The sequence below is a fragment of the Rhinatrema bivittatum genome, chromosome 3, assembly GCF_901001135.1.
Source record: "Rhinatrema bivittatum chromosome 3, aRhiBiv1.1, whole genome shotgun sequence".
Classification (NCBI taxonomy): domain Eukaryota; kingdom Metazoa; phylum Chordata; class Amphibia; order Gymnophiona; family Rhinatrematidae; genus Rhinatrema; species Rhinatrema bivittatum.
The window spans coordinates 551,704,419-551,728,358 of record NC_042617.1 but is presented as its reverse complement, the minus strand read 5'-3'; the positions used below and the strand labels follow the sequence as shown (position 1 = coordinate 551,728,358).

At 46.9% G+C, this 23,940-nt stretch overlaps 1 protein-coding gene across 1 annotated transcript; it reads left to right on the top strand.

The window, feature by feature from the left end:
• The first annotated feature begins 1,256 nt into the window (after positions 1-1,256).
• LOC115088859 (nephrocan-like) lies at positions 1,257-23,403 on the top strand. Its single transcript, XM_029597037.1, has 3 exons — positions 1,257-1,616; positions 10,156-11,057; positions 22,871-23,403. The coding sequence occupies exons 1-3, from the start codon at positions 1,425-1,427 to the stop codon at positions 23,313-23,315; spliced, it is 1,539 nt and encodes a 512-aa protein (XP_029452897.1). The 5' UTR covers positions 1,257-1,424; the 3' UTR covers positions 23,316-23,403.
• The last annotated feature ends 537 nt before the right edge of the window (positions 23,404-23,940 follow it).

Sequence of the window (23,940 nt, the reverse complement as noted above, 5' to 3'; positions counted from 1 at the left end):
TTTAGTTGTGTGTGTTGGAAAGTTGGGATGCGGTGCTGCAGAATTTCTTCCCTTGCAGGAACTGGGAAGAAATTAAATCAATAGGCCAAAGATACACTCTTTTAAAATTGGGCAGGCAAACAGACTTACAGGTTTCTTTGCAACTTTTTTTTTTTTTTCACTAGGCTCATGCTCGAAATGTAAATCTCGCCCCTTCCTAACCAGGTTGCCCCATGGTAAATCAGACCGAAGATCCATGAAGCCCAGTATCCTGTTTCCAACAGTGGCCAGTTCAGGTCACAAGTATCATGCAGGATCCCAGGCTGCTAAAATAATCTTGTTCTTCGAGGTAACCAAGAGCAGAAAGCAGCATTTTTGGCTTTTTATGTCTTTCAGAAATCAGGACTCAGTTTCTAAAGTAATAAAAGAAAAATGTGTGCTATTAGCTAATCTACCCAAGCCTGTAGGAAGCCTGTAGGAAGTGGTATCCTTTATGTGGTATCCTCTATGCAACATATTATTTACATTGTACACTTGTATATAATTATCCTCATCTATCTCTTTTATTTCTTATAGTCCCAGTTCATGAACCCTTGTTAATTGTAACTGCTTCTCTTCTCCATGTTTATTTATGTTTTTGGTTATATTTTTGCACCCCTGTTTTCTGTAAACCGACATGATGAGAACGAGTTCTTGAATGCCGGTATAAAAAAACCTTAAATAAATAAATAAATAAATAAATAAATAAATAAAGTCCCTCAGCAAAAGCCAAAAAGAGAAGAAAAAAAAATCTAAGATACCATGTGATATTCAACAAGTTTGAAAAGCAACGGACATCAGTGAAATATATTAAAAAGTGCAAGCAATGGGATTTTAGAAGCAATACAAATAAATTCCATGATTGAGGCAATGTGGCTAAAAACCAGTGCACGAGATTTAACCCCCCCCACAAACCATTGTTTTAATACAGGGTCACATACCAGCCAAATGCTTTACAGCCCTCTGTAAAATAATTCTTTTATCTGTAGTTTTTTCCACTAGACCTCAGGTGCCACATTTAAAGAAAACAAGGAAACTGTAGATAATGTGGATGTTTGCTGATTAGGTGTCAGGCAATAAATGACTGCCAGCTTCCTACCTCCACAGATACTAGGAGAATTTATCTTTGTTTGAGCCTTTTTTCCCCCCCCCCCCCTTTGTAATGGCTACTAACATTTAACCCGGGCTAATGAAGGTATTGTTTGGCTCACCTTCTCACACTGACCAAAGCATACACACTCTCACCTTACCCCTTTTACCAGACTTCCCCATTATAAAAGGGGGCTTGACAGCGTCTTCATGGAAAGGCACTGCTTGCTTTCATATTGTTCTTCCCACAGAGCCCAGCAAGTGTTTCGGGCCTGCCCTGTCTTTTTTTTTTTACTTGTTATCATCCTGGTTGTTAAATGAAGATGCCTGGGTTTTATTTCTTGTATATTCTCATTCATCTTCACGGCTGCTTGGGGGTTTGCCCTCGACGGTGCAGCTGCGACAGCACCAGATCAGTGCAGTGCTACAGAATTACAGAGGTCCCGCCCGGCATCCCCTCTGCCACCCGCAGGCTTTACATCAGCCACAGCAAAATCAAACAGCTCCAGGTAAGAGGCCTTCTCGCTCTTCACTGGGGGGGGGCATGTATTTAACGCTGTTATGGCTTCAGAAGGAGGAAATAATAACTTTGGAATTCAAAGATGTCGGGAAGGCTTTTACTCTGCCGGTGTGGCTGGCTCTGATCGTTAAGAGTTTAGTAAAGGCCTCGAAGCCATCAGGCGCAGGCTCCGTCGGGTCTGCCTTTACCCTCATTGTATTCATGGCCTTGCAATTCCGATTTCTCTGAAAAAAAAAATAATAATAATAATGCAGTTCCACAAGTTGCTGGGGAGGGAGGAAATTTTATCGCACCATGCCGCAAATAATAGAAACATTTCTTTTTGAACTGAAAGGCTATTTTCTCTTTTTCAGGGTGCACGATGCACCTCATGAGTTATACTACTACTGAAATACTCAACGCGGCACCCGCAAAGCTTCCACGTGCCTGTTTGGAGGCTACAATGCCTTCTCTTCAAGTTACAGCTTTAGGTCATCTTTCTTTTTTTGCTCCTAATACAGTTTATTTTTTATAATTCTTATAGAAACATAGAAATGACGGCAGAAGAAGACCAAACGGCCCATCCAGTCTGCCCAGCAAGCTTCACACATTTTTTCTCTCATACTTATCTGTTTCTCTTAGCTCTTTGGTTCTATTTCCCTTTCACCCCCACCATTAATGCAGAGAGCAGTGATGGAGCTGCATCCAAGTGAAATATCAAGCTTGATTAGTTAGGGGTAGTAACCACCGCAATAAGCAAGCTGCACCCATGCTTATTTGTTTTACCCAGACTATGTTATTCAGCCCTTATTGGTTGTTTTTCTTCTCCCCTGCCGTTGAAGCGGGGAGCTATGCTGGATATGCGTGAAGTATCAGTTTTTCTTCTTTTCTTATACTGTTTTGTTTTGGGGGGTTTTTTTGCCGCGGGGGAGGGAAGAGCTGTACCCCATTTATTATGCACATATTGATTATTTTATAGAGAGGGAATACAAAGCTTATTTATTTTTCAGTCTTTTTAAACCGCCAATTAGATGCTAGATCTGGTCCGAGTGGTTTACATCTGTTTTTCTGAATCAGCTCCATAGCTGTTTGCGCTGCATTCAGAAGTGATGTGGCTGTATCGGTGTGATAACCTGTATGGGCCTCTGCTGGCGATCAGCTCAGCAGTAGGGCTTGATTCACGTAGATTCCTACTGCTGGAAAGTGGGGCATCTACTGAGATGATGGTTTGTAAGCTTTTTTTTTTTAACTGTAACTATCAGCTGCTTTATCCAAACCTTCATTTCTGCTGGTATGGCTGCTTCTCTGGTTACTGGAATGAAACTGCATTCCTTGTCCGCCTCCCTTTTTTTCACGTTACTTTAGTTTGTAGGAAGCTCTGGCCACGCTGGGTGTGAAGGAATGTGCCTAGCCTCTGGATGGTGATTAGCTGAGCATGGGAAGTCTGAGAAGCTCGAGGACCATTTTCAAAAAAGTGATTTGCGCGGGCAAAGCGTTGCACCCGTGTCTGAAGATTGCCCTCCCTCCAGCCACGTGGCTAAAACAATCATACTTTTATCTGCATTCAGAGGAAGCGTTCCGCTCGCTCTGAGTCTTTCGCCAGCAAAAAATCAGAGTGACAAGAGCTTTGAGAACTGGTGGGAAGCCTGCGAGTAATTGCACGGCATGTTTTGTTCCAATGCGCACTTCCAAAAAATGACTTGACTTGCTGGCATGCACTGATATGATCTTTCCACGGGCATTGTATGACTGCTCCGTTTGGGGGTCTGTGCGCTAACAGGAATTAAAATCCGCAGTTAACGCGTGCTACCTTGCTAATGTTACCACACTATAGATCGCTTAATGAGATGCAAAATGTAGGGGTCAGTGCACGGCAACAGCAGCATTCAGTGATAGTCCCTGCAGCCTGTGCTATTCGGGCCGGAAATGCGGTGGGGATTCAGTCACGGGGAGATACTGAAAACTTCATGATGGGGGTGGGGAAGGTCTTCCAATGAGGAGTTTGCACTTTGGATGGGTGGTGGGGTTGGAGTGGGGGCTTGGGCCCAGAGGTCTCTTACTTGTTTGGGCAAAGGGAAGGGGAGCAAGGGCCTCCTTGGGCTCTGTTGAATGTTAATATGACCCATCCCACAGTGAAAAGTAGCCTGTACTTCGGGAGCTATAGTTAATGATGCTGGATATTTGTTCTTTTTTATTGCTTATTTTATTTTTTCTTAGTGTCAATTTTGTATTACTCTACTGACCTTAATATTGCATTTTATTATTGTTATGACTTAATCCAATATATTTTCTTGTACTTTTTATGTTATGTTTTTTATCTATTGTTTGGTTATGCACTATTGTATATATATTGTAAACTGTTGTGATAGTTCTATCAGAACTATCATGCCAAGATACTTCATTAGAACCCCCCCTCCCCCCATCTTTTTTTTCCCCCATCCTTCAACCCTCTTCCTACCATTGCCCTCTATATTTCTTCCAGGCATGCTTAATGTCTGCCACAGTATTGGCCTTTACCAGCTCCACTGGTAGGATATTCTTGGCAGGGGAAGATACCAGCAGGAAAGGACAAACAGACAGCTGTGCTGTGCAAAAACATGAATCTGTGACTCAGTGCCACAGACTCTTATGTATTCACAGATTGTTTAATTTTGGAAACCATTACCTACCTCTACCAGTTGTGTATCTGCTCTCACCAACATGCCTTGCATTTTTCTAGATTATGTTTACTTTCTCTTATAGTTTTTTTTTCAATTGAGTGTATTTTAAAAAAAATATGTATGTGTTGGCTATTCTTTCCAAGACATGTGTGTGTATATCTTTCATTCTTTTATCTGTTTAAATTCATCTATAATTTATTTTATATTATTTACTTTTATATATTTATGTATTTGTTTTGCATAAAATACCTGTCTATTTTGAATTGTCATTTACTGCTGGTAATTTCCCCTTTATTTCATTGAGGTTTTGTGCTTCTGTGTGTGTGCAGTCCAGGATATACATTAAAGAAGTGTTTCCTTGTGCTATATTACTATGTTCTAACAAAAAAATGTGTTATCTAGATTGCTCAGCGAAGGGCAATTAAAGGAAAAAACAGGACTGGCTCAATGTCGCTCCCAACTTGGAGTTAGCTGGCAGATCTCATTTCCTTATAATAATAGGCAGTTACTTTTGGATGTGCCCAGTTTCTTGTTCCCCCAGTCCTCCTCCCCTTCCTGCTGTGAGCTTGAAATGGCACAACCTCAGAGTTTTCTTTTGCTAAAATAGACCCATCAGGTCCGAAGTCAGATGTGAAAAGCATGCTTGGCTCACATGAAATAAAGCTTTTTTAGTTGACAGAATCTGCATGGCAAGGTGCTTGGTACATTACTTCATTCAAGAGTCTTCAGGAGCTCTCTCTATTTCTGACCCTTTCCTCTCTTTCTCTCTCTCCTGCAGTTTATAAAGCAGAGAAGTTCTCACTTACCAGGGAGGTTGTCACTAGTTTAAAGCTGAGTGAGACTGGAAGAAACACTTTTAGATAAGGGCTCTTTATGGAGAACATGCAAACCTCCCAAGCCCATCCCCACTCTACCCAGAAGCGTCCAGAATAAAAAGATTTAGAAATCTATTTAATTTCCATTTGTACTGGACGATGACATAAATACATCAGACTAGTGTAATGTAAATACAAAACAGCTCTAGGATTGTATTTTGAAATACCATTTGCTTTCAATAAGGAAAACTGATGACCTTTTACATATTTGTTCTAGTACAGAAATAAAATAATGTACAAGTGATTTGGTGCCAAAAGAGGCACAGACTAATGCGTGTGTGATTACCCAGGGGTGTTCGCTGTAAGCAGAAGCAGAGGGATTGCATGCAATCACCAAGAGGGATTTGCAGTAGCTGAATGAGGTGATTATAGCAGCAAGAGCACAGCTCCTGTTGTCTTGAGGAGCTGCAGGCACATGGGGGTGGAATCATGATGCAGCTTTATTACCGGATTTCTTCATCCACAATAGCAGACAATACAGTCCTCTACCCAATCCTCTGGCTTTCTCTGTCTCTCCCTAGTCTCAGAGCCTCTTTTTCTTCTTCAGGCTTTCCAGGTGCCTCTGCTCTCCCTGGTACGTGCATCTCCAGCTCTGTCTCCTTAGATTTTGCCCTCCACTTCTCTTGCTCTTTTTCTCTCTTACTTTCACCTTCTCCTACCAAGTTCTCTCGCTCTTTCTCCTTCTCTCCACCTGCCCTGAGATACAGGCATTACAGCATCCTCCTTCTCAATCTCCTCCTGGCCACCAGCATGAATAAGGCTGCTGAGTGAGCAGTGCATGACTGAGAACTTTACAACACAAAATAAACAGACAAAAATAGACGCCATTTATCCTAAAAGGGGGCAAGTTACTGCACAAACAAAGCAACAATAGCTGAATGTCATTTATGTTATTGGGGGGCAGTGAATTGATTGATGACTCCTGTTAATCAGTGTTCCCATAATCAGTAAGAATCAACAGAATTAAGGAACAGTAAATTAAATTAGTGTTTTCTGGTACAAAGAAAATATAGTTTAATTTTTCTCAGTGGACCTTGGACTAATTCAATTAATCTGGAGAATCTGCATAGGATCATCTTCAGGGAATCCATTTGAAGTCTGAAGCTGATTGAGATCTTCTCCCAGACCCGACCTCTGCTTTGTCTGATCACGTCATTGATCTTCTCCTGGACTCAACCTCTGCTTTGCCAGAACATGCTAGTGATCATCTCCTGGACCTGACCTCTGCTTTGCCTAATCACGCTACTGATTATCTCCTGGATCTGACCTTGCCTTGCCACCACTTCTTGCTTGCCGCCTGCCCTGACTTCAACCTGTTCTACGACTCCCCTACAGTCTCTACTCTGGACGGCCTTTCAGACTTTGGCCTGCTTTTACCTGGGTGCCCCCTGTCTGACTCTCGTTTCTTTTGGCTCCTGGTCTCTGCCTCGTCCAGTACAGAATCTCTATTACTACCGTTGCTAGCCCCTGGCTGACTTCTTCATCTACCTCGGACGGAGGCCCACCTAAGTCCAGCCAGCCCCGGCACCCAAGGGCTCAACCTGCGGGGAACGAGGACTGGTATTGGTGAAGCTCATAAGAACTTAAGAAAATGCCATACTGGGTCAGATCAAGGGTCCATCAAGCCCAGCATCCTGTTTCCAACAGTGGCCAATCCAGGCCATAAGAACCTGGCAAGTACCCAAAAACTAAGTCTATTCCATGTTACCATTGCTAATGGCAGTGGCTATTCTCTAAGTGAACTTAATAGCAGGTAATGGACTTCTCCAAGAACTTATCCAATCCTTTTTTAAACATCGCTATACTAACTGCACTAACCACATCCTCTGGCAACAAATTCCAGAGTTTAATTGTGCGTTGAATGAAAAAGAACCTTCTCCGATTAGTTTTAAATGTGCCCCATGCTAACTTCATGGAGAGCCCCCTAGTCTTTCTACTATCCGAAAGAGTAAATAACCAATTCACATCCAGCTCCACTTACCGATGGTGGGGACCCATAGGGCCTAACCTACGGGTAGTGTCAAACCCACCTTGGCCCAAGGGTCCACCTCCTGTGCAACACTTTCTCCTTCCCTGCCACCAACTTCTCTCTCTCCTGACCCCACCAGAAACCAGAGGACAAGAGGAACAGGAATGGGGAGAGGAGGAAAGGAGAACAGAAATAGGGATGGGGAAAGGAGAGGGGGAGAGAACTAGGGATGGGGAGAGAACAGGGAGAGGAAAGGCAAGAGGACTGAGGATGGGGAGAAAAGAGAGAAGGTAGATGTTGATGGAGAGGGCAGAGGGAGAGGGAGGAATGCAAAGGGGGTTCTAGGAGAGAGTCTCGTATCAAGGGTAAATCTGGATTGGGGGCAGAGAGGGAGGTGCCCATACCTCTATTCTTGTCCTAATCCTTCCCACATCTCCACCTCCTCTCTAGCCTCTTTCTCTCTCATCTCTATCTCTTGCACGCAGTCAGCCTCCTTCCATCCCTGCCAGCTTGCATGCTTACCATCCCAGTCAGCAATTCCCTCAAACAACCAGCCTGCCTGCCCTCACAATCAGCAATTGCCTCGTCCAGATAATCAGCCATTTCCACTACACCAGCCAGCCTGCCACCACTTCCCAGGCATGCCAACCTGTCTATCTCAAGCTACACCAGCAAGCCAGCCTGCCTCCTGCCTCCGATCCCACTCTCCCACACCAGTCTGCCACTAAACCCCACTCTCCTCCAACAAGCCTGCCTCCCTTCTTCCTTCCTTCCCACCCAGCAAGCCAGTCCCCTAAATCGTTTTGGCTTTCTCTGGCTCTGCATTCTTTCTCCGCCCTTCCTGGAACAGCTAATGCCAACACCACGGAGCTCTCCGGTTTGAGCCACACAGTAGCTCTACTCTAGTGCTGATCTCCCAGTCAAACTCTTGCAAGACCAGCATGAAAGACGTTATCATATTCTTGTTCATATTTTTACTTTTGATGTTAATGACAGTACTATTTGTCACTATACGGGTTTTTTATTATTATTATTATTATTATTATTACCTTTCATTGTTAATGACTATTCTGCTGTTTAATCCTTCCTTCTCCTCTCTATCCTTTCATCCCCTTCCCCTCACCCTTGTTAGATGTATTTCTTTTCCTTTCTCCATTTTTACATGCCGGTTCTCTGTGAACCGGCATGATGTACCCACTAATGCCGGTATAGAAAAGTTTTTTAAATAAATAAATAAATGAAAGTAGAGTATACTCTTCCGCTGATCTCACAGTCTCCAGGATTGTTTGCAGCAGTATCCAATTTCTGGAGTTTCCAGGACAATCTTAGAGGGGCAGCAACCTTAAATAACACAGATATAGTAATGCAGTAACAGTCCAGTCATTCCATGCATTTTCATATTGTGTGCTGCTGTGAAGAGTGCTATACAGTAAACAAGGAAAATAAACCAGCTTGCCAGGAATAAAATAATTCACAGAACAGTGAAAGCAGGACATGGAGATAATGTGCTCAGGGAGGCAGAAGAAGCTACACTGCAGGAGACTAGGAAAGAAGCTATTTCTGCTTGCTCCTGCTTCTGTGGCTATTGGTATGGCATCAGAACTGCTGTTAAAAGGTTGCACTGGGTGTGGGGGAGGGAAGGAAAAGGCAATGTGCAGCCCATTGTTTCTCAACCAGTATGCCATGGCACTCTGGAATGCCTTCAGACCTGATCATGGAGAAGTCACCACTGGTTGGTGCTCAGATCCAGGCCAAAACCTGGGCTCTGCTCTCAGCAACAAGATACAGTGGTGGTGGCTCTTAAACATATAGGAGTTTCTTTCTGAGGACATGCATGATCATGGGAAGCATGTGCACTGAATGTGACTTTGAGTGTTGGGAATAGCAGCAGTGAAGGAAATCTGGCAGCTAAGGTAACTCACTTAGGGCTAGAATCATCAAACTATTGCAAGCAAGGGGGGGGGGGGGGGGGAGAGAGAGAGAGACTAGCTATAAGTCCCTTCTAGTAGTTAGGTATTTATACCTCTATAGGAGGCCCACCTAGAAACATGAGGTGAGGTTTAGGTAGTAGTGTAGGGGTTAGGGGCCACTTTGACATGCTGCATGAGACGTATGAACACAACAGTACACTCTTGTGAAGATTTGATGACCTTCGGAGTGAGGAAACTCACACAAAGATGAGATTTGTACAATGTTCTCTCAACCTAGCTTGATGTTACCCAGGTTGAGAGAACATTGTACTCCTGGGCTTTTGGCTGCCAGTAATCAAAATGGTGCCCATGGCCCTTTGCTCTTACCATGTGACAGAGGCTACTGGTGCCTTTGGCTGGCATCTGTCCCATGATAAGGGCAATGGATGACTGGCACCGGCCAATGGCACCAGTAGCCCCGTCACATGGTAAGGACAATGGGACGCCGGTGCCATTTTGATTACTGACAGTCAACGGCCCAGGAGCAGATAACTCCCGAGTTCTTCTCTGGACCACCAGGGACTTTGGGTGAGTCTTGGGGGAGGGTCCGGATGGTGGAGGCTTTATATTTAATTAAATTTGAAAGGTTGGAGTATTCTTGCTTTTTTTTTTAATGAAATTTCAACAACAAAAAAATTCCGATCTGGGATGGACCGAAATGGCCCACCCCCAATCCAAAAACGAACAGGCATGAAAAAAACTTGTGGTGATAATTTTTACACCTATAAATTAAGAGGAAGAATATACAATTTATTAAACTCACAGAATGATGTTTAAACTGTATGGCTTTTGTTCAGTGAAGTGCAACTTATGTATGCTGTGTTCAGTGACATTGCTAGCTTTAATTGTTAATTAAACAGGAAAATGGGTAAAAATAGAACTTTATATTCTGCTTATTTTCATGAAAACTGATAATAGATAAAAATGCACGTTTTATCTGTTTTTGATAGTATAGTTTGGTTGTTTTTTTGTTTTTTTTTTTTATTTGGTAGAATAAGGTGGGCATCTCAGGATTTCTTCCTGAGATGCCACACCAAGAATTTGGTATTGTATTCATCTCATGATTCTTTTCTAGGTATCAGACATCAGTGGAATAGCAGGTCTCGAAGAGCTCATTCTTTTCTCTAGTGGAATTGAAGTAGTAGAAAACAGCAGCTTGCAAGCTCTGAGTCACCTGAAGATTCTGGAACTCCAGAAGAACAAATTAAGACAAATCCCTGGGTTCCTCCCCGCCTGCCTAGAAGTGCTGAAACTCAGTGACAATGTGATACATTCTATTTACCGGTCCGATTTTGAAGGTTTGCCGAAGCTACGTGTGCTTGAAATTCAAAACAACTTGATTTCTGCTTTGCGTTCTAGCATTTTTTCCACACTGTTCAATTTGCAAAGTCTTATCCTGGATGGCAATGGCCTAGAGTCTGTCTCTGGACCGTTTCAACTTCCACACCTGAAGCATTTGAGCTTGGAAAATAACAAACTGCATGCTTTCCCAGAAAGCTTTTTTGCACCTCTCCACTCTTTGCAGTTTCTTAGTTTAGCTGGTAACCTGTTGACCAAGGTACCTCCACAACTGCCCAGGTCCTTGCTGTCCTTAAAGCTAGAGAGAAACCAAATCAAAAGTGTGAGGCTTGCAGACATGAGACACCTGGAGAACCTTATGGAGCTTTTTCTCTCGGCAAATCAGCTCTCCTCAATGGATGGTGCCCATGTTCTCTCCAACGTAACCACACTAGAGATATCCAGGAACCACCTCAAAGCTATACCACTCCGATTACCACGCAGACTCCAGAAGCTGGACTGCAGTAATAACCTGATTCCCAAAGTGACAGGGCTGGATTTCCAGGGACTACAAGACTTGAAACATTTGTTTCTTGACAACAATGCTCTCAGCTTTTTTGAAGATGGAGCACTTCAGAAGTGTGTGCAACTGTCTAACCTGGCACTGGAACAGAATCTGCTTACTGCCATACCCTTGAGGTAAGATTCTAAAGCTGAGCAACGCATCATTAATAAGCGCATGCGTAGCTATATTTGCATATGTTGTTAGATATATTTATATACAATTACCATTATTTTTCACTGCTTAGTTGACTTTTTTTTTACACGTATATAAATAAAGAAGCATGCCAATGTAGTACTAAATGCTCTTGGAGAAGATGACATTTAAACGCACACAGGAAAAGTGACAAAAAAATACAGTTCCACATTTGTCTGCTACTGACTGCTTTCTGTTGATTCTGTGGGAATAATCAGAGAGCAGTGTGCAGGGTATACAGGGCATATATATCTGCTAATCAGTTATTGAATGTGCTTATCCATATTATTTCCAACAGTCTTTTCAGAAATGTAGGACAGCCTTGAGGTCCACATTAGCCAGGTTCTGGATGGAGCCCCCGTGTGTTGCCCCACAAAAAAGGGAACAAACTTTTTTTTTTTAACTGCAGTTAGCTCCACATAATCTAAAAGTACAAGAAAATGTTACCTAATATAGGGACAATGTACTAAAACTACATTAAGAAATGTAGCAACATGATGGCAGAAAAAGGCCACATGGCCTATCTAGTCATAGAAACATAGAAATGACAGCAGGAAAGGACCAAACGGTCCATCCAGTCACCCAGGAAGCTTATGGTAGTATCTGCCGTACCATACAAGTCACCCCCATACTTATCACTTCTCCTAGGACAAGCAGGATGGTAATCCTCACATGTGGGTGACATCATCCGATGGAGCCCGTCTCTGAAAACGTTTGTCAAAGTTTCTAGAAGATTTGCCCAGCACACTGAGCATGCCCAGCCTGTTGCTATCCACGCGTCCATGCGGGGTCCCCCTTCAGTCTCTTCTTTTCTGCGGTGCAGTTGTCTCTCTGTCGTGGAGCTCTCAATATTTTCTTGAATAAATTTCAGGTTCTGTCATTTTCCTCATAGAGTCCCCCTTCACGGTCAGTGCCTCCTCGGTCTGGTAGGTTTTCTATTGCCTTTTTCCCAACTTTGCGGTCGATTTCTGGTAGTCCTCGGTGTTCCTTACTGACATCGTTGCTGGGCACCGATCCAGCTCGGATATCCGAAGCAGAACCGGTGACGTCTCATCCCCCTCCATCAGTCCTGACCACTCCTGACTTTCAGGAGGAGATGGACCGCAGGGTGCAGTCCACGGTGCTCAAAGCGCTCCAGAGTGTTGAGCTGCCGGTGCCACTGGCCCTCATACCTGTGCCTGAACCTCCCCATCGATGTTAGCACCCATGCTAAAGCGTCTGGACATCCTCCTGGGCACCCTTCCGACGAAGCCAGTGCCCGAGGGACCTTCGGTTTCCCAGCGGCCACCGATGCCCCCCACCGGAGCGATCCAGATACTCGGGTCTTCCAAGGAGGAAGATATAGCCGGTACCGTGTTTCCCAGACCACAGATCCCTGAGCCTTTGCTGGATCCTTCCAGCCTACCTTGCCCTCCAATCCCTCGATGCCAGGGGAACCATTGATGCCTTCTCGAGGCCTCCAAAGGCGTCGTAGCCCAGAGTCTATGCCAATCACGTATCTCACCCATGGCACGTTGGTCCCAGTGAGGAGAAAGGGCCCTATGCTTTTGGGGTGATGATGCCATGGACTCATTCTCAGATTACTAGGATGAACCCCTCTCTGAGCCTTCTCCACCAGAGGAATGGCTCCGGTCGCCCCCCCACGAGGACGTTTTCTTTGCAGGATTTGTTAGGGCTATGGCTGAAGCCATTCCCTTTCAGCTGCTTATGGAGGAGGATGCACAGCATAAGATGCTGGAAGTGCTCCAGTTTGTCGACACTCCTAAGGAGATCGTGGCAGTTCCTATCCATGATATTTTTTAAGGACCTCCTCCTCCGTATGTGGGAGCATCCTATTTCTATCTCCCTGTTAATAGAAAGACCGACGCCACCTACATGATGCAGCAGGCTGTGGGGTTTGAAAAGCGGCATCTCCCCCACTAGTCGGTGGTCATGGAGTCCGCCTTGAAAAAGGCTCAGCGCTCCCGCACCCATGCCTCCACCCCTCCGGGCCGTGAGAACAGGGAGCTTGATGCTCTGGGCAGGAAAGTCTTCCAAGGTGCCATGCTGGTGGCCTGCATCACCACCTACCAGCTCTACATGATCCAATATAACCACAATCTCTGGAAACGGGTCCAGGACTTTGCAGAGGGCCTGCCGCAACAGCAGCAAGAGGCTCTCTCGGCCATTACCCTGCTGAGTCTCGAACAGGAAAGCATGAGGTGTGATTCACCTATGATGTCTTCGAGACAGTGGCTCACATAGTGGCTGTGGGCATTGGCACCAGGAGAATGACATGGCTTGGGCCTCTAACCTCCGGCTGGAGGTGCAGGATAGACTAGCCGACCTCCCCTGCACAAGCGATAAGGTCCGGGATGCAGTAGTGCAATTGAAAGACCACCATGAGACCCTTGTTAAGTCGGCTGGCCACAGAGCCAGCGACCGGCCTTCTTTACCCGTTGTTGTGCCGCCATGCCGGGGGCGGGCCCCGGCTCCCCAGTGAAGCGGAGGGGGGAGCCTCCAGCGCAGCTTTCCTTTTTGTGGCCCTGCTTGCTGCAGGCGGTCCTTGGAGCACAGCAGAGATGCCGCTGCCGTCTGCTCCTCACATCCGGTTCCCCTAGGCATGCGCGTGCGCCTCTCTAGTTCATTTAAAGGGCCCACGGCAGGCAAAGGCTGCTGGCCCTGTCCGATGATGTCATCAGTCTGGAACTATTTAAGATAAGTTCTGACAGTCAGAGCAGCCTTGACAATAGATCTCCATGCTTCCTGTCGTGTGCTTAGTTGCTGCTCGTCCATGTTCCTGTTCCAGTACCTGTTCCTGTTCCAGCTTCCTGTTCTTGCTACCCTTTGGACGGATTCCTTGGCTTTGACCCTCGCTTGTACCTGACCTTGTCTTCAGCCACCTGCCCTGACTTCAGCTTGAACCTGACCTCATCTTCAGCCGATTGCCTTGCTTTAGGACCTAGCCTTCTTTTAGGTTCCTGCCTACTCACAAGCCCGGACTTAACTTTGTTCCTAATTGCTTGCCTGCTTCAGTCTGCCCAGGCTTCTGGAACCTGGCCTTGTCTTCGACTTTGCTCCTTCGGACCCTGCATCTCCGTTGCTTCCTGGCACCTTGCCTTGGACACTCTCTCCAGGATCAACCATGCGGAGGCCCGTCTAAGACCAGCTGACCCCGGTACCCAAGGGCTCAACCTGTGGGGAACGAGAGCTGGTATTGGCGAAGCTCCAGTCAGCTTCCGCTTCCCGTTTGGCTCTGCCTCCTGCCGGTGGGGACCCATGGGGGTTTCCCCATGGGTGGCGCCAACCCCACCTCGGGCCAAGGGTCCACCTCCGCAACAACCCTTCAACAGCTGTCCGCTAGTGCCTTGGAAGGCCCATCCTCGGCCAGGAAATCCTCCAGGTCAGTTTCCGGAAGCCTTTTTACCGGCAGAGGAAATATTATCCTCCAGCTTCCCAGACTCTTAACGCCACGTACTGGCTCCCAGGGTCCAAGCCCCAGCAAGCCCTGACCACAGGCTTTTGATCGGCGGCAAGGGATCAAAGTTCAGTTGACCATATCCCTGACGGCGGATCCTCCGGTCAGCAGCAGGCTCTTGAGCTTCACCCACCACTGGGAAAAGATCATGTAGGACCGTTGGGTCCTCACTAATATCCGTCAGGGGTACCGTCTAAACTTCAGTCAGCTCCTGGAAGCCTCTCCCCCATGTCCATCATGGGGTTTGTCTGCCCATCAGGTCATTCTTCAGATGGAACTTGCTGCCCTCCTTGAGGTGGGTGTGGTGGAACCGGTTCCTCACCATCGACAGGGCCGCGGGTTCTATTTGAGGTTCTATTCTGAAAAGGAATGGTGGCTTGTGCCCCATCCTCGACCTCAGGTCATTGAACAAGTTTCTCATAAGAGAAAAGTTCAAAATGGTCTCTCTGGGCATGCTGATCCCGCTCCTCAGAGGAGGAGACTGGCTTTGCTCCCTCGATCTCAAGGAGGCTTACGCATACATTGCAATTGTCCCCAGCCACTGGAAGTTCCTCCACTTCATGGTGGGGAAAGCACATTACCAGTACACAGTGCTGCCCTTCGGACTGGCATCGGCACCCCGTGTTTTTAACCAAATCCCTAGCGGTGGTGGTCGCCTACCTGAGGTGTCGCTCAGTGCACGTGTTCCCCTACCTGGACAACTGGTTGGTCAAGAGCGACTCCTGTTCAGGAGCCTTGCATGCTCTGACCTCGATGGTGCAGATACTACAGATGGTGGGGTTCATCATAAACTTCCCCAAGTCTCATCTTTGTCTTTCTCTTCAGCTGGACTTCATAGGCACCAGGATGGACATGGTGCAGGCAAAAGCTTTTTTGCCCCGAGACTGGGCGATCACCCTTACCTCACTAGCTACCCTTGTCCAGACGGTGCCAGCTCACCTTCTGCTCTGCTTGCTGGCCACAGATTGCGATGTGGTATAATCAACAAGCAGGGTGGCACGGGTTTGTTACTCCTCGGCCACGAGGCGGTCCAGGTGTGGACCTGGGCCCTTTCACAGGGAATGTCTTTGCGACCGATCTACCTGCCGGGCCATCTCAATGTGCTAGCAGACCGTTTGAGCTGCTCCTTTTGGCCCCACGAGTGGTCCTTCAACCCAGAGGTGGTGGATGAGCTGTTTCGCCAGTGGGGTACACCAGATGTGGATCTCTTCACCTCCCCACACAACCCCAAGGTAAGCAGGTGTTGCTCCCTAGTATTGGGGGGGCAGCCATCCGGCCTGCAATGCCTTCTCCTTCCACTGGGGGATGGGCCTGCTGTACGCATACTATCCTCTACCGTTCCTCTTGAGGACTCTGCTGAAGCTTCAGCAGGATAGAGGGACCATGCTACTCATGGCACCTTCTTGGCCCCGACAAGTCTGGTTCCTGCTTCTGCAGGACCTGTCGGTGCAGGCACCCATCCAGCTGGGGACGGCACCTGATCTCATCTCGCAGAACCAGGGCACCTTGCACCATCTGAGCCTCCGGGCACTGGCCCTCTTGGCCTGGATGTTAAGCTCGTAGTCATCCAGTCTATGAAGCTCTCGGACTGTGTCTCCCAGGTCCTGGTGGCTTCTTGAAAGCCTTCCACCAGGAAGTCCTACAATTTGAAGTGGAAAAGGTTTTCCATTTGGTGTGAGGACCATGATTTGGACCCTTTCTCATGCCCCCTCCCCCACTGTTAGACTACCTGTTGCATCTGTCCAAATCTGGGCTTCAGACCAGCTCAGTCAGGGTGCACCTCAGCACCGTCAGTGTGTACCATCGGGGTGTCACTGGCATGCCAGTTTCAGTCCAACCTTAAGTGGGCTTCTTCATGCGGGGCTTCCTTCAGCTGAAGGACCCCCCCCACCTTCGGCCTCCGGGCTATGGTGGCATCGGTGGCACATTTATGTGCAGTCCCCGTCGTTGAGATCTGCCGAGCTGCAACCTGGAGTTCTCTTCGCACGTTTGCGGCTCATTATTGCTTGGATAAAGACAGGCATAAGGACAGTGTCTTTGGTCAATCTGTCCTGCACAACCTTTTCCAGGCTTGAACCCAACTCTTCCTGCCTTTGTGGAAACCAAACTGTCCCCTGCTGTTCCACAGCGCCGCAGTTGTGTTGTGCCTGTTGGCACCTTGTTCAGTGGCTGTTGGTCTCTCCAGTTTGCAGAGACCGACTGGAGCTTGGTATTCACCCACATGTGAGGGCTACCATCCTGCTTGTCCTAGGAGAAAGCGCAGTTGCTTACCTGTAACAGGTGTTCTCCTAGGACAGGAGGATGTTAATCCTCAGGAATCTTGCCCGCTTCTCCTTACGGTTTGTTGTTTTATTTTTCGCTCGTATTTTTCTCTGTTATGAGACTGAAGGGGGACCTCATGTGAATGAATGGATAGCAGCAGGCTGGGCATGCTCAGTGTCCTGGTCCAAGCTTCTAGAAATTTTGACAAAAGTTTTCCGTGCTGGGCTCCATCGGATGATGTCACCTACATGCGAGGACTAACATCCTGCTGTCCTAGGAGAATACCTGTTACAGGTAAGCAACTGCACTTTTCCCAGACTGTCAAAGTCAAGGGGCTCTTGTTGGTTGCTGTTAGAATCCAATTCCCCAATCTCTTACCATTGAAGCAGAGAGCAATGTTGGAGTTGCATCAAAAGTATGAGGCTTAATGGTTAAGGGTAGTAACAGCCACATCAGCAAGTTACCCTCATGCTTGTTTTCCCAGATTATAAAACTCAATGTCCGTGTTGATTGCTATCTGAATCTAATTCCTCTTTTCCCCTTGGCATTGAAGCAGAGAGCAATAATGGAATTGCATCAACAGTATGAAGGTTTATTGGTTAAGGGTAGTAACTGCCACAGCGCAAGTTACTCCATGCACTCTTTTCTTCATTCCCATCCTCTAACCTTTAGGGATCTCCAGTGTTTATCCCATGCCCTTTTGAATCTTTCACTGTTTTTGTCTTCACCACCTCTTCCAGAAGGGCATCCAGGCATCCATCACCCTCTCCATGAAGAAATATTTCCTGATGTTGGTTCTGAGTCGTCCTTCCTGGAGTTTCATTTTTTGACCCCTAGTTCTACTGATTTCTTTCTAAATGAAAAGATTTGTTGTTGATTGAGCATCATTTAAACCTTTCAGGTATCTGAAGGTCTGTATCATATCTCCCCTGCACCTCCTCTGTTCCAGGGTGTTGCGGTCCCGGGCCGTGCCCCGGGTCCTCCACCTACCTCGGGGGCGGCCCGGGCCGTTTCAGGTCTTCCTCGGGTCGGTCGCGGCAACCCCCGGGCCTGCAGGCCTTCCAGCACGTCTCTCCCTTCTTGGGAGAGACGCCGACGTCCTGACGCGGCTGGCCCCGCCCCCTGACGCGCGCGCGTGGGGAGGAGCCCCATTTAAAGGGGCCAGCGCGGGAAAATCCTCAGCTGCACTGAGGATGACGTCAGACGCCTCAGGGTACAAGTACCCTGCATCGAGCTCTCATCTGGGCCTTGCAACAAGGTTCCTGGACTTGTCCTGTGATTGCTGCGTTCCTGGTTGTCTTCGTCCCGCTTCTGCCTGCTTCCCTTGCTGTGGATTCTTCTGGACTTGACCCCTGGACTGGCTTCGGATCACTCTCTGGCTCTGACTCCTAGACTGGCTTCGGATCACTCTCTGTCTCTGACTCCTGGACTGGCTTTGGATCGCTCTCCGGCTCCGACTTTGGACTGGCTGCGGACCGCTCTCTGGATACCGACCCCTCTACTGGCTGTGGATCACCCTTGGACTCCAACTCCTGGATTTCCTATGACCTGCTGGAGGCGCCAGCCGTCTGGAACCACGACCTGCAGGAGGCGCCTGCATTCGGACCACCCACAACATCAGGAAGTCGCCTAAGTCCCAGCAGCCATGTCCCTACGGGCCCCTCCTGGGGGGACTTCGGCTTCCAGGGTGAATCGCCTAAGTCCCAGCGGCTGGACTCCTAAGGGCTCCTCCCGGGGGAGTGCCGGTCTCCAGGGCGAAGATTCTTCTTCTTCTTCTTCGGTCCAACACCGTCCATCCGTCCAGAGGAGGTCTAGTCCTTGGTTGCAGAGGACTTCTCCGTAGACCAGAGCGTTAGCCAGCTCCGAGCTTCCGAACCGCCTCCTGGTTGGGACATTCGCTGTGGTCCTCCACAGCACTCCATCTTCTATTCCAACCAGCCCAAGGGTCCACGAACACAACACAGGGTATACATATTTAGGTCCTTCATCCTCTCCTCGTAAGTCATTTGATGGAGACCACCCACCATTTTGGTCTCCCTCCTCTGGACTACCTCCATTCTGTTTCTGTCCCTTCTGAAATACGGTCTCCAGAACTGAACACAGTACTCCAGGTGAAGGCTCACCAAGGATCTGTACAAGGGGATTATCATCTCCTTTTTCTTACTGGTTATTCCTCTCTATGCAGTCCAGCATTCTTCTGACTTTAGCTATCGCCTTGTCACATTGCTTCACCATCTCCAGATCGCTAAACACTGTCACCCCAAGGTCCCTCTTTTGCTCCATGCACAACAGCCCTTCACCCCCTGGTCACATACAGCTTTTTTGGATTACTGCACCCCAGATTCATGACTCTGCACTTCTTGGCATTGATTCCCAGATGCCATTTCTTCGACTACTGTTCAAGCTTCCTTAAATCACATCTCATTCTCACTACTTCTTCTGGTGTGTCCACTCTGTAGTTAGTGTCATCTGCAAATAGACAAACTTTACCTTTTATCCCTTCTGCAATGTCGCTCACAAAGTTATTGAAAAAATCCTTGTGGCACTCTGCTTAACACTGTTCTCTATTCAGAGTAGGTTCCATTTAGCATTATTAATATTCGCTGTCTTCTATCCATCAACCAGTTTCTAATCCACGCCATCACCTTGGCACTCACTCCCAAGTTTCTCATTTTATTCACAAGCCTCATATGCAGAACTGTATCAAAAGATTTGCTGAAATCCAAGTAGATCATATCAAGCACTCTTCCTCAAGCCAATTCTTTAGTCACCCAATCAAAAAAATTAATCAGATTTGTCTGACAGGACCTTCCTCTAGTGAATCCATGCTGCATTGGGTCCAGCAAACCTCCTGACTGTAGATAGTTCACTATTCTTTCCTTCAGCAGAGTCTCCATTCATTTTCCCACCACCGAGGTGAGGCTAACCGGCCTGTAGTTTCCAGTTTCCTCTCTGCTACCACTCTTGTGGAACAGGACCACCACCGCTCTTCTCCAATCACTTGGTACCACTCTCGTTTCCAAGGATCTATTGAACAGGTTATGCAGTGGACATGCAAATACATCTCTGAGCTCCCTCAATATACTGGGATGAACCTCATCTGGCCCCATGGTCAAAATAACACAATTTACATGACAGCTTTAAGTAATTACATTTTAAATTAATACAGAAAAAGTTATTACTTAGAGATGCAGAATTTTAAATATTTTGAGCAGAATTTCCCTAGAAATTCACTGTAAGTGTCCCTTCCATTTGCCCTCCCTACTCCCCTGGCCACTTTGCCCTCAGGTCCCAACTCATCCACCTGCCAGTATCTCTCCCCTCCACCCCTAGGCTCAACCCCTTCCACTCTATCGCCAGTCCAAGAGTTTGACTCCGTTCTCTGTACTGCCCCTCACACAGGCTCCCTCTGTCCCTCCCTCTCTCATACACATGCTCTCTCTAGTACACATACACACACCCTCATACAGGCTCTCTCACTCTCTCGCACAAATACATCCCCTCATACAGGGTCCCTCTCTCTTGCATACACACCAACCACAAGCTCCCTTTCTCTCTCACACATACATCCTCACACAGGTTACCTCTGACTCTCTCTTATGCACCCATTCACACAGGCTCTGTCTCACACATACACAATCCCTTCACACAGGCTAGCACCCTCACATACACACGATCCCTTTTTCATACACACGAGCTTCCAATCTGTCACACACATAAACACTCCTTCACAATCTCTTCATGTAGGCTCCCTTGCTCTGGCACCCACACTCAAGCATTCCCCTCCCCCCTCCTCTGCTCTCTCCTTCCTCCCCTCCTCCACACTCCCTCTCCCTGCTCTCACCCCCTCTCCTCCCTGCTCTCACCCCCTCTCCTCACTCACACACACATTCACTCTCACCGGGGCCTTCATCTTCGCCGCAAACAGAGCTGTGGGGCCTTCATCTTCGCGTGCTCCATCTCCGTTTGTGGCATGCTGGGTTCTTTTCTGCACAGAATTTGGCAAATTTGCGTAGAAAATGGCAATTCTGCGCGGGGGGGGGGGGGAATTCTGGGCAAATTCTGCACTCCGCAGTAGCGCAGAATTCTCGCAGGACTAGTGTTCTTAGATAAGAACTGTTTGAACTGTGCCATTCAGTTATCACCAAAGATGTCCCTTGTTGTTCATAGTCTTTCCTCTCTCTGTGCAAGGGCCTCTTGCTATCAAGGCAAAGGACACACTCACCGTCCAGGGCTTGGATAAATGAGGATCCCAAGTGGGCAAGGGTATTCTTGTTTGGGCAGAAAATTCCCTCCTATCTGGTCAGAAAAAAAGATTATACAGGCTTTGCACAGAGTCCCAATCTCCTCTTTCCCCAGGAACGAAGACTCCAAGTAGTGGTCCTCAGAATTAGTTCAATTTTATTCTTACTCACAGTTCTCCATCTGTCTAGTCTCTTGAATCCTTTGATGGGAAAGGATCCCCTCAGGAACACACAGCTCTCCGATGTTCCTCCTTCGGAGTAGGAAGGCAGCAGCAAAACTCTGCCTCTTAGGTCTTCCAACCAAAAATCTCTTCCCAATAACTGAGTCCAAAAATCACCAGAAGGTTCTTGCAGTGGGTCACCACCATACCTCTATCCTCCAGGAGGTTACAAAGGGGTAGGTCTTCCCTATCCTGGGCCTCCATGGGAAAGGTTTCCCCATGATCTCTCTCTGGGCGACACTCAGGGTTTTCAGAAGACTTCTTACAAAGAAAATTTGGAAAAGAAATCCGAAAAGCAACCTGGAAGACAGACCCAACCAGCAAAGGAGAGGACTGGAAAGGTAGCTTCCTGACCTTTTCCCAAGACTGCAGAGATGGTGGTGGTGCTTGAGTCCAGGCAAAGGCCCAGAAATTCAAAACTAGGCAAAAACTCCTGTACCTTCTTTAACTCCATTACCCCAAGCTGTCAGGGAGAGAGCTGCCATTATATCTACAAGGAGATAGCCACCGCAGCTCCCTCAAAGAGAGAGACTGTACAGAATGGTGCCTCCCCTTAACTACTAATCCGTACCGTTCCTAACTACAAGAGTTACTGAGCTATTTCATTGGCAGCTCAGTGTGAATTCCATTCAGGTACAGTAAGTACTTCCCTGTCCCCAGAGGGCTAACAATCTTGATAGGTAGATTTACTAAGGCACAATAGGAATATAACATATGTAAAACAGTTTATTGCATGATAGATATACCCATATTGCCATGATATCACACGATATGTGCAATATTGCACATTTTTCCCCCCAAAAGCTGCCCAGTTGAAATTAGCTGTTTTGCACACATTTCCATGCATAAAATTAACTAATACATGCAAAGCAGCTAATACATAGGTAATCTAATACAAATAAAATAATGTGGCCATCCTCAAACAAAGCCAGTTGCATTATTTTAGAGCATTTCAATAAGTTGTATTTATCAGATGTCGGGATACTAATGTGATCCCAATGTCCCCAACATGTTTTAAAAGGGCCACGCAGTCCAAACGCCTCCACCCCCAAATAAGCAAACCACTTCCCACCCACCCACCCCTGCTTCCTCTAGAGGTGGTAAACCAGAAAAGGTACCAACAATAGTGCTTGTGCTACAAAAATACAGATAAACACTGATCTTTGGTACCCGCAAAGAGCTCCTAATTAGCTGGAAAATAAACACTGAAATTTACAATTTATAAATACTTAAAATCAGAGCCCTATTTATAATTACAGTTACCCATCCTTCCATTTCCTGACAGAACTGTTATAGTAGAGCTTAATTATGCAACTGAAAGTCATTGTCATCTTCCAGTTAAATCCAGTTTGCAACTTGCCACTAAATACAGTTAAGCGTGCACCATAATCACATAAAATTTTGAATTCATATGAGTTGCCAACATTAACTTATGTTAGGGAGGACTAAAAATGAATCTTGGATCACTGGATTCACTCCACTGTTCTGTAATTTTTAGGCTGCAGAGTTAAGCTAAGGCCACTTTTCTTCTCCTATGAACAAGAATAATATATTTATTTCATTTTTTCCAGGCTCCCAGATACCCTTGCAAGGCTGGATCTGAAAGGGAACAGTATAGAGGATATCAGAGAGCAAGAACTGAAGGGCTTGAAACAGTTACAAGTTTTAAACCTTCGGAACAACAGGATATCTGCCATAGACGGCAAAGTATTGGAGTGCCTGCCTCGCCTTCGGCATCTGTACCTGGATGGGAACCCTTGGAACTGCACCTGTGACCTTCTGAGGGTGAAGAAGCTGTTGAAGGAGATGGGCACAGACGTCAAGAGTGGGCAGTGCGTGGAGCCAGTGGAGAGCCAGGGGGAAAGCTGGATGTCTTCGAGGAAGATCCTGCAGCACTGCGAAGATGACCCCTACGCCTCTGATAGCAAGGACATCCAAAAGAGTGCGAAGCCAGATGAGCAGGCCAGCCTCAAAGCCCAAGTTGATGATGATGATTATGACTATGAAGTAGATTAATCATGCTTCTTAAGTGTGCCCCTGTAGTTCCCACCCCCTGTTTACACAACATTGCTGGAGTTTTTTTTTACTGTATTGTGTGGCTGTAGGTGGGTGTGGGTGTGTGTGTGTGTGTGTGGGGGGGGGTGTGGGGGGGGGGGAGTGGGGAGCAGGAAGGCTTGGGTAAATCTGCAAGAGTAATGAAGGGTATTTGATAGTAGGAGATTTTATTTCCTTCTTCCCCCTCAAACTGCTTCCAGAATAGGGACCCCAGGTAGGTCAAACGGTTCACAGGGAGTAGGAAAATGCATAGATGAAAGACTGGGAGAGGCACGGACGGGAGGGTGGATATAATAGTAGCAGGATAAAGTCATTAACTATTGATTATTTTTTGTTACAGGACTGAATGCAAGCTTAATATAATTATGGGGTGCTAAGTGAGGAGATGATGTGGTTTTATGGCTAGCAGGTGGACTACCGCTATCTGGTGTTCAGTTGCTTTGCCATTGAGCTTTTTACATACAGGATAAAAAATCTGCTGGACTAGTAGGCATCTAGTGAGCATTGCTGGTGTAGAAAGAAATTATGGTTCTGACACACAATAAGCAATGGGCATTGCAGAACTGCCATATCATATGAATTCTTT

Bases quoted from the DNA above. Each gene is read 5' to 3' on its own strand.
- LOC115088859 (XM_029597037.1), top strand. From the start codon at position 1,425: ATGAAGATGCCTGGGTTTTATTTCTTGTATATTCTCATTCATCTTCAC. The intron at 1,617-10,155 runs GTAAGAGGCCTT...ATTCTTTTCTAG, and splicing joins GCAAAATCAAACAGCTCCAG to GTATCAGACATCAGTGGAAT. The intron at 11,058-22,870 runs GTAAGATTCTAA...CATTTTTTCCAG, and splicing joins CTTACTGCCATACCCTTGAG to GCTCCCAGATACCCTTGCAA.